At 36.9% G+C, this 12,781-nt stretch overlaps 1 protein-coding gene across 4 annotated transcripts in view; it reads right to left on the minus strand.

The window, feature by feature from the left end:
- Positions 1 to 6,211: 6,211 nt before the first annotated feature.
- col12a1b (collagen, type XII, alpha 1b) overlaps positions 6,212 to 12,781 on the minus strand; it is a 73,194-nt gene continuing 66,624 nt past the window's right edge. For 3 of the 4 annotated variants that reach the window (XM_051875144.1, XM_051875145.1, XM_051875147.1), the window contains 4 exons: positions 12,512 to 12,694; positions 10,712 to 10,789; positions 9,966 to 10,136; positions 6,212 to 7,086 (listed from right to left, as the gene is read on the minus strand). In XM_051875144.1, the coding sequence (XP_051731104.1) occupies positions 6,965 to 7,086; positions 9,966 to 10,136; positions 10,712 to 10,789; positions 12,512 to 12,694 (554 nt within the window). In that variant the 3' untranslated portion in view covers positions 6,212 to 6,964. Of the gene's footprint in view, positions 8,866 to 9,965; positions 10,137 to 10,711; positions 10,790 to 12,511; positions 12,695 to 12,781 lie in introns of all 4 variants that reach the window. The other variant, XM_051875146.1, reaches the window with a different exon arrangement.

Raw genomic sequence — 12,781 nt, forward strand, 5'->3', positions numbered from 1 at the left:
ACTGAGACCCAAACTTTCAGACTTCTTTTATGTATAGCAGTTTAATCGAATATTACATTAATTACTCTACTGTTCACGAGTTTAGGGTTAATGTTTTCCAGTATCTTATGTTCATCAAGGCTGTTTTCAAAAACATATATTGTGCTACTTTTCTTTGAAATGGAGACAAAAGACACTTTAACCTTTTCCAATAAAACTGATAATGTCAACAGCCTTTCAGTGCAGTTCTATAATAGGTCTAATAGATCTCTATAACAGAATAGATCTCCAATCACCCTAAAAAGCCTTTGGTGTTTTTTCCTACTGCTTACATTGAGTATCTGTTGGCTCTGAGAATGATCTCATATGATGTCATGGTTGCGCTATATAACCAAAAGGAAAGTCTCTATGACCGTATTTAAACTACTGTCCACCAGCTCTCATTGAGGCCTGAGTCCAAGCATTTCATTCATCTTTGGTCTTGTTCTCATGTGTCAGTAAAGGATATCAGGATATTAATTTCGTCAGACAAGCACGTACTGAAACTAATTGGAGCGGTTGGACCCCCTTCTGCTGTGCAAGCGGCCCGGGCTGCCAGATTCCTCCTGCTTTCTTTCCATGAAGTCATGTTTGGCCGTCGCATCAATATGAGTTTCTGCTCGGCTAAGAAGTAGAAGAGCATTGGGTTTTTTTCTCGTCGTACCCCTCTGGGCTTTGGAAGCAGCCGTCAGCGAGTGTTGAAAGCTCCCTGCAGGAGACTTAAGCTTTCTCAGAGCTCTTTCTTCAGTTCTGTGATGTTCCAGGGAGTAAGTGAACAATGTGCTCACATTAAACCCTCAAATGAATCGTAAGTCTGCAGGCCGTGATGGGCCTAGTTTTCCGGAGGGAAATGTTTATAATCTAATCATGCCATTGGCGGTTTGTTTACCGTTTGTTGCCACTGTGTTAAAGGAATCGTTCAGCCAAAAATGACAATTCTGTGTTCATTTACTCACTTCGTTCCAAACCTGGTGATCAGTCAAGCTCCATACAGGACATTAACTTTATAAAGCCTACTGTATCATAATAGACACATTTCTAAGGCCTCTAAATTATCAACATAAAAAACCTGTCGCACACAATCTACTACATGCCGTCTGTCATCTGATTGATATCATTCAATCAGATATCTGATTGAGTTCATACAGTTTTTTAGCAAGTAAAAGGCCTTTTAGTATAATTGTACAAACGTCCACCTCCAGGTTGTGCTTTACGTGCTGCGAAATCTTTACTTATTTTTATATAGTAAAGGTAAGAATAGCTTTTTAATTTTTAGTAATATTTAAAGATGGACACTGAAGCAACAGTAGGTTTACTTGATTATCCATACATCATTTTATAGAAAATCACGAGTATCAAATATGATCCATCAGGCTTTGTTCATCTCTCAATCATCATTGCATTGCATTATATGTTTTGCCCCCCACAATAAAAATGACTTTAATAATTTGTTTTCTGCCTATTTCATATGTCTGGCTTTACAGGGTTGAAGCACGATGAAGGCTTTTATAAGTCTTCTGAAGCCATATGATTGGTTCATTTGGTGCATAAACACATGCAAAGTTTGAATAACAAGAAGATTTGAATGAGCTACGGTGGAGGTGCTTCAGAAGACTTTGCATGTAGTGCATATGAAATACTGTTATTGTGACGCTTTTAAACGTTTTGGAGCTTGACAGTCATTGGTCACAGTTTACTTTCATTATATCGAAAAGAAGAGTTCAGAGTCTACTAAACATCTCCTTTTAATTCCACAGATAAAAAAAGAGACAATCATGGGTTTTATTTTCATTTTTGGGTGAACTGCAATAAGCGATTTCTGAGAAATGCTGTTGATATTTGAAATAACCAAAACAAACACGCCCCTACCCAAAAGAATCACACCCCTATCTTGATAGCTCCGCCCCCAAATTCACTAACACTCAATGCAACACAGGCACCTCCCCGCCTAATGAGTTTATATGCCCCTTAGTGCTGATTGGCTACAAGTGTGTTTTGGTGTTTCTCAGAATTTGTTTAATGCACCTTTAATTGCTGCTTAAGAATTTAATAATGACCTCGCAAATTTAGGAAAAGAGAAACATTGACTTTGTTAATTGCAATATACTGTTAGACCTCAATGTTTGAAGCTGACATTGAATGTTTGATCTTCAAAGTTGCTTTATCATTTTAATAAAAAATGTGTGGAACATCTCTTTGTTAAACTCCTTTATTTTTGAGTCAGATTTGTTTCTTCAATTTTAATGTGCTGTTTTTCTTCTCATAAATGTGTACCTTATTATGAAGCACTTTTAAAGGGATAAGGCGTCCAAATATTAAAATCCTGTCATCATTTACTCATCCACATGTTGTTCCAAACTTCTGTGAAACACAAAAGCATTGACAAGGAGTTGTCAGGGGTTCATCAAATCACAAAACACACCATAAAAGCAGTGCTTTCTAAATTGTTGTTTCCTTAGTGGACATTTTGTTATCTAAAGGTGGCAAAAAAGGTCCATTGCCTATTGTCAATTAGCATAGAGATATGAAATAATGCTCATGCAGAACAGAACTCACTTTCAGTTTTGTTGATCAATGCAGTGAATTCGTGCGACCAACTTAAAATACGAGTGAAATCGAACATTCGGACATTTATAGTGTAATTTAAGTGTCTAAATACCTTCAAAGACTATAGATATAGAAAGACGGTACACTCCTATTAGTTATGAATGGGAGACACTGCAACGCACAATATGGCGGAATACGTCCTGGCTAGTAAAAGTCATTGCGTCACTGCTACCGTTAGAAGCTCCGGTTCCCTGAGACTCGCGCATACTGCCGCACATGCGCATTGGCTTGTCTAGCCTGAAAAATAAGCTTTTTTAACGCTATCTGAGCATGTGAAACAACATTTATGGGACGGTTCATGTCAGATTTTGTTGCTGATTTGAAATATGTAATTTAATTGTGAGCTCGTCAAGCAGTTTTTTTTAGAATTCCCCCATTTAAATAGATAGGACTTGGTCTTGGATGCCCGAAATAATAGCTGCCCGGAGGCGTTGCAAATATGGCCGCCGAGTGAACAGACTTTCCTTGAAAGGGACTTTGATACTTTTCAGATCCGCTGAGCATCATGGTATGTGTGTGTAGGTTGAAATCACGTCAGCGCTCTTATAGTTTGAGGTCATTTTACACTGCAAATCTTCACCAACCCCTGACTCTAACTGATAATGTGTTTTATATTTTGACACCATCAGAGGTCACGATGCATTCTTCTCAATGGCATGTCTGGACGGACTTCAAACGCTTTTGAGCGTTACACTGTCGTACTGTCAGATCCGTCATACCTTTCATATTAAATTCCAGACTGGCGCTGCTGGAAACTGCTCAGTTATGAGACTCTCCTCTAAATCAGTGAAGTTATCTGGATCGTGGACACATCTATGTGTCTGAACAACATTAAATGTGGGCTATTATGCAACTATTTTGGCTATAAATCAATAAAGCCCCTAATAGAAGCTTCCAGTCCATCTTGAAGTGGTTCCTTATGGGAGAACGAGCCTTTGTACACATGCTTTTAATATTTGTCATGTGAAATTTAGTTCCCAGATTACAATGACTGCAAAGATCAAATCTGCTCCCAATATGAAGCAGATGAATGTGCGTTTAATTTGATCAAAATACTTGAAAGCAACAAAATGAATCAATGCGCACTATGAGAGGAAACAAGCTGTATTGGTCATAAGAAATAAATGCAATAATTTTCAGTGCTTGCAAGACAGCAACTGTGTTGTCATTTTTTGTTCTTTTTCTCCACCAATTTCTGCAATTAATTCAGTCCAATATGCAGTAGGCTACAACATACCCGTGGATTCAGCTGATTCATTCTTATCAATGGCAGATGGAGGGAGTGTTTGAAAACCATTAAATAAATCTTTTTTTTTTTCAATTCTGTCTTTGTCATTGCTTCTGTTCCTCTTTTGTAAGTTGCTTTGGATAAAAGCATAAATGCACATTTAAATATCATAAGTTAATGTAAAATTACTAACAAGTTGGAACATGTATTTACAAGCTTGATGAATTGAACAATCAAACAACAGCTTCAGAATTCACGTTTGCGCCATGACTGGTCATTTATAGGTAATTTATTTTCTCAAGCAAAATGTTAAAGTCTCAAGTTAACCACAGACCATAAATGTACTCATAAATAGCAAACCACTAGTCTAATTTCTGAGGGAACTCATGGAAAATTTGCCTTCCTGATTGGCCTACAAATTGACGTCATGTGCGATTACCGTGATTGGCCTAAAATAGTAAAATCAGACAATTATGTGAAATGTCTGACTATCAAAACACTATCCTTTTGCTGCCTTGCAAGCACTTACAGTGTATATTCTATGACAAACAATTTTCCTTCACGTTTTGAAGCATTTCCTGTTGAAACAGGAACAAATCAAAGCTAATAACCTTTAGTTTATGTCACTTTTGTAAAATGCATAAAAGCAATGAAGACACTTTAGATTCATTTGTGGAGGATTTCTTGCCAGCACCTTCACAGAAATGTTTCCAACTTTTACTATATGGGTCATTCTACAGAATTGGTTCAAAGTCACAAATTTTTGTATGTATGCAAATTGTATAATATCCAAGGTACACATTTCTAGTAATTGTGCAGTTAATTTTCATATTGTATTTTCAGAAAGTTGTGGAATTTTTTTCCTCTCCCCAAATTGGTCACTACTGAAACACAATAATAAATAATTTAATAAGAAGGGTTACATTGACCTATTAAGTTTTTATTTGCAACTACCTTGTAAATATATTATTTGCTATTTTATTAAAAAGTTTTCACAGGTAAATCAATAACAGTTACAATTTTAACAATTTTTCAAGTATAATTTATGAGATTTTTTCTTTGTAAAAGTCATAAAGTTTATCATACTGATTTCAAAGTTAAGAATTCATTAGTTTGAATATACATTGAACCAAACACTATAATGACATTTTAGTTGATAATTCAATATACTTTATTTTTGTCAAAACATCCCATGTTTCGGTCGTGACTGCACATTTTCGGTAGTGACAGTAATGTTTTGGTAGCGACCACATCATATTACAGAATTTTAACTCGCATACTAAAACACTAATGATTTCCATGATAAAACATACTAAAATTTTAAAGATTTGCATAACTATACTAAAATTTTGTTTATTTCCGGCTAAATAAACAATTATATGTTCCCTTTTGTCACTACCTAAACAATGATGTCACTACCGAAACAGTCACAACCAAAACATGTGGTGAAGTTTCGGTTATGACAATTTTAGATACTTTTCAGCCTAGCTCAAAGATGCTAATCAGCACATGGTTAGCTAGCACAGTTCTGAACAGTTGAACACACACACAAACTACATTTTATCAAATAACCCCCAAAAAACAATGATGTAATTTTGGTTGTGACTGTTTCGGTAGTGACAATTTTAGATACTTTTGAGCCCAAAGATGCTAATCAGCACATGGTTAGCTAGCACTGTTCTGAACAGTTGAACACACACAAAAACTAAATTTTATGGAATAACAGCCAAAAAAGTTTGCTTAATTGCAGAAAAAAGGTGTTTGGGTAGTGACGTTCCTTAAAGTTACACACAGATTTTCAGACTTTTGAACACATTTCACCTCAAAATGCCTTGTCTACTCACCATGTAGCTTTGAGAGAGGGACACCGGAATATTTCCTGATCAAAAATGTAGAAGTGTGGTTAAAATCAGTCTCGGCCAATGGACTAAAACATACACTGTTTCGGTAGTGACATGACATAGACGTGACAGTGACATAGTTTCATGATTTACAAAGAAAATATAAAATAAATATTTTTTTGAACGTATTAAGTTGAAATTTAGGGGTTAGGGTTCGGGACAGCCACCTCCCATTTGAAAGTACCCAATAAATTATGATTTTATGTAGGCCTATATTAAGCTTACTGATATTTCAAATATTAATGTGGGATTCAATAGATAATAGAAGGATCTTAGTTAACATATAAGATTTGAATACTTAAATGCTTTTTAAATGTGTTTTTTTGTTGTAGAATGGCCATATACAAGAATTTAAAAGCTGTCGTTTTGATTTCATAAGCCCTTTAATGGGGGTGCCTTTTGCCCCAGAAAAACCTTTATCAAATGACACTAGCAATAAAAAAGAGGGTACACACCATATTTTCAGTAGTTTTATTGAAAAATGCCTCCTCTGTTTCAGAAATAAATAAGAAAATAAGGCTGTGGAATTCACAATCTGCAGTTGCAAACATGAAGCAGCAATACTATATCTATAGTCTTGCGCGCAAATGCCAAAACTGCATTTGATATTGATAAAACAACAATTACAACAACTATATTCTGGATTAAAAAAGAAAAAAACAAACTACAAATGAAAATTAAAAAAAAACAAAAAAAAAACATAATATACAGCACAGACATGCAATTCCACCTTTGGTAAAATCAGCTGTGAGGTTAAATCAAACATTCATCCAATATGATCAATATCTGATTTATAATATTGTGATGGAGGGCATGTTTTACTGCAGATGTTAACAAAAAAAAAAAAAAAAAGACAATCTCTCAGGTGAATGAAGACAGAAATGGATAACTAATGTGTATTCATATGAGACATAAATGATGATTGGTGAATATGCAGATGGCTGGAAGATGTTAATGTTAATAAATTATCAAACATCTTTCACCTGCACGCTGCGATGTGTGACACTTCAATGATTCCAATCGGACACATTCAATGCAATTTTACAAGCGATGGAGTACAAGTGGAACAGAAAAAAGCTTTGAGGTTACATTAGGAGATTCATGCGTCTGATCTGCTGAATTCACACAGGGTTCGAAAGGTTAAATTATCTGTACAGGCCGTTGGAACGTCAACAAACAAATAACATGAGCCAATGAACTTCCCCTCCTTTTACCACGCTTTCCTTTCAGATCCCGTCTCTGGCAATGACCTCTTGCGTCGTTGGTTTGGTGAAATCTCAAAGTCTTCTTCTGGGATTGGGACTATGCTCTCGGCCTCAGGTGGAAACTGTTCTGCTTGGAGATACGGCAGTGGCCAATTGAGTCACTCAAGCAAAAAACGATTGTTACCTTCCTCAGTGTGGCTAAAGCAAGTGCAAAGGGTTAGAAACTGCTTGTTGGGGAGCTGTATATAAATCAGTGCTTTATATATGTACTTCACACACAGTGGGGTCCAGAAGTCAGAAACCTCAAATGAAAATGCAGCATAATTTCATAATCACTTGATCTTGTTCTCCAGCATGACTGATAAGGTAATAAATGATCAACCTCAATAACTAGTTTGAAATCTTCTTCATTTTACATCACAAAAATTGTTCCTGTAGCTCACATCAAGGTCACGGGTTCGATTCCCAGGCAATACAAATGCTGGCAACATAAATAACTTGAATATAATCTAAGCAGCCTTGGATAAAGGTGTCTGCCAAATACATAAAACTTGAGGAAGAATCAAATAAAACCATGAGCTTCACAATCTTCAAACTTTGTTTTTTTCTAGATTTAAATGGAAAAAAAAAAAAAAAGTTTTCAATGAGGTCTCAGGAGCTGTTTACACGACACTGTTTACAACTAAAAATGGAAAACTTTCTATGTGTTTTGGCCGTTCATTTACACGACAACGGCGCTTTGGGGGCCTGAAAGTGCAAACTTTTGAAAACAGGGTTCAAAGTGCAAGTTTTTTGAAAACGATATCGTTATCGGCCTCGTGTAAACTACAAAAGCGTGAATGTGTGAAAATGACGACGTCATTCGCATGCGTATTACATCTATTGCATGTTCTTTACGAGGTAAGATCGCCAACTACTGGCCTGGCATGCATAATACAACCTTTTTAGTCATTTTTGCTGATCGGTTTGAGTTGTCACCTCTACGTGAAAAACCAAAACTTTTCCATTTTTAGTACATCGTTGTCGTGTAAAAATACCCTCAGACTTTTGGACACCACTGTTTGTCTGTGTGTGTCAGTATGTATATACACACACACTCATATATAGACACTGTAAAATAATCAATACTAATGGTTGCTGATATGGGCAAGTTGGCCTGCTAAGCAAAAATATCAACATGAAAACTTAAATCAAGAATTCAACCCCACGCCCTTTCAGATATTCATCTAAACCCTTACTTACAGCCAATTGAAAGAGAAATGATCTTGCCAAAACAGAAACTAACGTTTAGGAAATGAAACTGGCAAGAAAACTGTGTACATACTAAGAGAGAAAAGAAACCTCAAGGGTCGGATGAACAAAAAGAAACGTGCTTCAAACTGGCCCTGAGCAAAAGTCTGTGAGATCACTTAAGGCACGCAGTAAAATAAGAGGCACTGGTGTCGGCATTCAGCAAGCAGTTGAATTCAAGCTCACTACGAGGGTTAAAACTATTGTGTTTTAGTGGACTGGGATTCAGTTACTAGGCATGATTAGTTTATTTACAGATAAACAAAAAACTCTTGGAGTTAACATGCTAAATGACTGTTGATTTGGCTACAGATCCACCTGGTTAGTATTTGTTGTGGTTGCTGGTGTGTTTTTGCGTGTTTTGGTCATGCGTCTCCAGCCGACTGCAGCTTGTTTTCGGTTGTTTTGGCTGCCATCACTGATGCCCGTGGCTGTGAGTTGTTGTTAGTACCCATCCGCAGATCGTAATCTCTGTTTGTTGCTTTTATTTGTTTGTTTGTCAATAGTGTTCGTTTAATCATCTCCGTGGTGGTTATCCGCACAGAGCCCAATAACATGTGATTTTCTCAGGATTTCAAAGTGTAAGCAGCACAGGTGGTTTAGAAAGTTTATGAACCTGGAACAGGCCAAAGAGGGTGTTAGAATTCTTCGCCAGACAAACCACAAACTGAAAATCAGCTTCTGATACTGTGATACTAAGAGTGGGTGAAGATCCCGAGCACATTTCATCCCAAAATCGAAAGAACGGAGAAAAAGAAATGATATTTTACATAAAGAAAATGAAGCCTATTTTTAGGGCAATTAAAGGAAATTTCTTTTGTGTTGAAAGACTATGCTACTATGCCATACAACGTGAACGCTTTTAAGCTTCAAAAAGGACAAAAAAAGATATGACCTCTGCGCTTTATTCCAAATCTTCTAAAGTCATATGAGAGCTTTGTGGGAAAAAAAAAAAAACTAGTGATTAGTTTAGTTTTCAAGTTCAACTCACAGATTCAATCAGTTTGTAAGAACTGACTTGAGAAGATTCTCAGTGAATAACAACTTAAATTTCGGTCTGTTTCTCACACAAAGGTAGCACAAGGCTTTTGAAGACTTCTTATTTTTTGCTTTACCAAAGTGAGAATAATTTTTTTTTTTGCACTACACTACCATTAAACTGATTAAAAGTAACAGTAAAGACTTTTATATTGTTACAAAAATTTCTGAAGGATCATGTGACACTGAAGACTGGAGTAATGATGCTGAAAATTCAGCTTTGTAATTTAAAATAAATTACATTTTAAAATACATTCAAATAGAAAACAGCTATTTTAAATTGTAAATTTAATTTGTAATATTTCACAATTTTACTGTTTTTACTGTATTTTGTTAACAAATAAATGCAGTCTCGGTGAGCAGAAGAGACTCAACAACTTTAGAATGTGTTTATGTCAAAATGAAGTCACAATGCAAAAAAAACCCCTAAAGGTCCTAAAAAAAAGCTTCGTTTTCTTTATCCAAAATTTTTCCAAAAATTTCTTCTTTTAATTTTGGGGTGAAATAGGACTTTGACATATGCTTTTGACAGGTTTAGTAAGATTCACCCATGATAATCTGCATTATTCTGCTGAGCATCATCTACTGCTCAGTTCATGCACTGCGTTACACTACACATGCCATTAATGTTATTTCTACTGTCATGCAACAGGCACAGCTAAAATGAGAGGGACGTACCTCTGTAACCCTGTCCGTTATATGGCATACCGACACACTGAGAGGAGTCACAGTAGCCAGGTGGGCCGGGAGGACCACGTACACCGGCGACACCGTTGCGACCAGGCGGACCGCGAGCGCCCGGAGAGCCGCTCGGACCAGGAGGGCCGGTTCTGGACTCACCTTGTAGGCCTAAAGAAATAAGAAAAAACATGAGTATAACTTTACTTGAAGTCTTTATGTATAATGCATTATAACGATATTCATAATGTATATAGCAATGCATAAAAGTTAAAATACATTACAATATATGATATACAATATAAGGTGTAACAATGAATAAATAAGTACTATAATGTATTATAACTGTGGTTACAATTATTTATTATATCATAGAATGCACTATAAGGTGCATAACAATACATAATTAATGCATTAAAAATGCATTTTATATAAAGGCATCAAGCAAAGTGTTACCAAACGACCTTTAAATGTGACATAGAGTTTCTGTGATGAAAAAGTCTGGAAGAGTTATGCCTGCTCATTTTTTTGTGTGTTACATAATATAACACACAACACATCCAACTGCTCTGTGCCTAAAAATAAAAGTGGTGGACTTGAGATAAAATATAGCATAATCTCTTTCTAAGAAAAAGGAAAAAGGAAGAAAACAGGCCAGTAAATCACAGTTTTCCCTGATATTTTCATGACTGTGAGCTAAGCTAGGTAAACGTGTTTCAGCGTATAAATGTGCGCATGAAACATACCAGGTGGTCCAGGGGGTCCTCTCTGTCCTCTCTCTCCAACGCCTGGACTTCCTCTGTCTCCTTTCTCTCCAGCTGGTCCTAATGTAAATGCACACAAACACAGAAATATAAGCCCATACGTGTATATCTGCATCGCAACTTACATGCTGCAGACACACAGGCCTGACTTAACACCCAAGTCGTGGATGCTGAAATGCAGAGCATTTTGAATCAGGTACATACACTCTTAAAAATAAAGTTTCCAAAAGGTTTGTTTTTTGCAGCGATGCCATAGAAGGACCATTTTCAGATCCCAAAGAACCTTTCAGTGAACAGTTCTTAAAATAACCCTTTTTTTAAGGGGCTTTCACACCAGGTAGTTAAAGGATCTCAGTTATAGGAATTTTCCACTAGGGCCATTTTCCTGGTTGCATTCGCACCACCAGTAGGAACTCTGAAGTGATGTAAGCCGACTAACAGTGACGTCATTTAAGCGCGGCTTTCAACAACGTTAACAACTGAAGGATGGAGGACTCCATGATCAGAGTGGTGTGTTTGTTGTGTGTTTTGGGTTTCGTGATAATGGAGATGGAATGTAGACGTATAAGTTATCCGATTGAAAGAGCAAAAAAGGAGGTCTAAGAGACTAAGGGCCAGATTTAATAAACAGGGCAAATTAGCATGAGAGCGCAATTCCAAAAAAGCGCAGATGACAGTGGAAAGTTCTGCGCGTGATCTACTGATAACGTGCAAATTAATGAATAGACGTAGCCAGATCATTTCCATAATGACCAATGCAATCTACCAAGAGCAGCGCAAATTAGACATGTTTTTTTGGGTGGTAAATAATGGCGCAAATACCAGTAAATTGACTAGCGCAAACCTTAGTAAATCACCTTGCATGGTTCATTTAAATACTCTCCTCCCATAAATTTTGCATCTAAAAGAGAAACTCCTACAAATGCATATGCAATAAGGTCAGCCGCAAAAACAACCCTGTCCACCCTAACCCCTTTTTTTAGCACTAATTTTTCACTGCATGTCTTTAGTAAAAGTTTTTAACGCCAAAATTGGGTTTGCGGTGGTGCAAGCTGTTAGTAATCTCCTATTACAACTTCCAGTGCTACACAGGCTGAGAAAAGCTACAGCTAAATGCCTTTAAAATTTAAAATTTAAAATCAGCTTTCTGTATGTTTATGTCTTATAGCTGTTTTACGTGTTTGTGGAGTTAGTTTGTGGAGTAAGTACATGTAAACTGTGTGTTAACACAGCTTTTTAAAAATGGATGCCAGTGTTTTGTATGGCATGCGTTCGGCTAATCAACGTACATTTACGTCACTGGTAGATCCTATTGAGCTGAGTTAGACCCCACTCTGAAGTAGAAGCTAATTTAGTTCCTGCAAAAGGTGTTCCTATAACTAAAATCTTTCCCAGTTCCTGCGGTGCGAACACGGCAAAGAGCGGGTACTTCCGCCAATAGTTATAGAAACTATGAAACGTTCCTCCCTTTAGTGTGCAGAACATTTTAATAATCCAAAGAACCATTTTCCACTATTAAGATGGAATGGAAAAGTTCCATGGATTTTTCCTGTAAAGAACCTTTATTTTTAAGAGTGTATAAGGTTTCCTATTTATTTAGACAGTAAACCGCATGGAAGCTCACTAGGCATCAATTATTTGTTTTAGCATTTCTACATATACTGTACAGTGAAGGGCAGAAGTCCAAACTAACCACAGTTCTTGAGGCTAATTAAAATCGCATGGCTGTATTTGGCACAGTTTTTTTGTTTTTGTTTTGATTTTGGTTGTTGTTTTAGGTACCTCGCTCTCCCTGCCGACCAGGCAACCCTGGACTACCAGGAAGGCCATTCCTGCCCATTCGACCGGGCTCTCCACGCGGTCCCTCGGGTCCGGGAGGTCCAGGAGGGCCGGATGGGCCTGGACTGTTGCTGTGATAGTTGTTGGGGATCTGGTTCAGCATTTCGTTGAATCGACCCATTTGTCCTGTAAAATGTGAAACAGTGGATTATAATGCAACCCATGGTATAATCTGCATACGCATATCATGGCTTACAACATCTTTTAGCCATG

Source organism: Ctenopharyngodon idella, chromosome 20 (genome assembly GCF_019924925.1).
Source record: "Ctenopharyngodon idella isolate HZGC_01 chromosome 20, HZGC01, whole genome shotgun sequence".
NCBI lineage: Eukaryota > Metazoa > Chordata > Actinopteri > Cypriniformes > Xenocyprididae > Ctenopharyngodon > Ctenopharyngodon idella.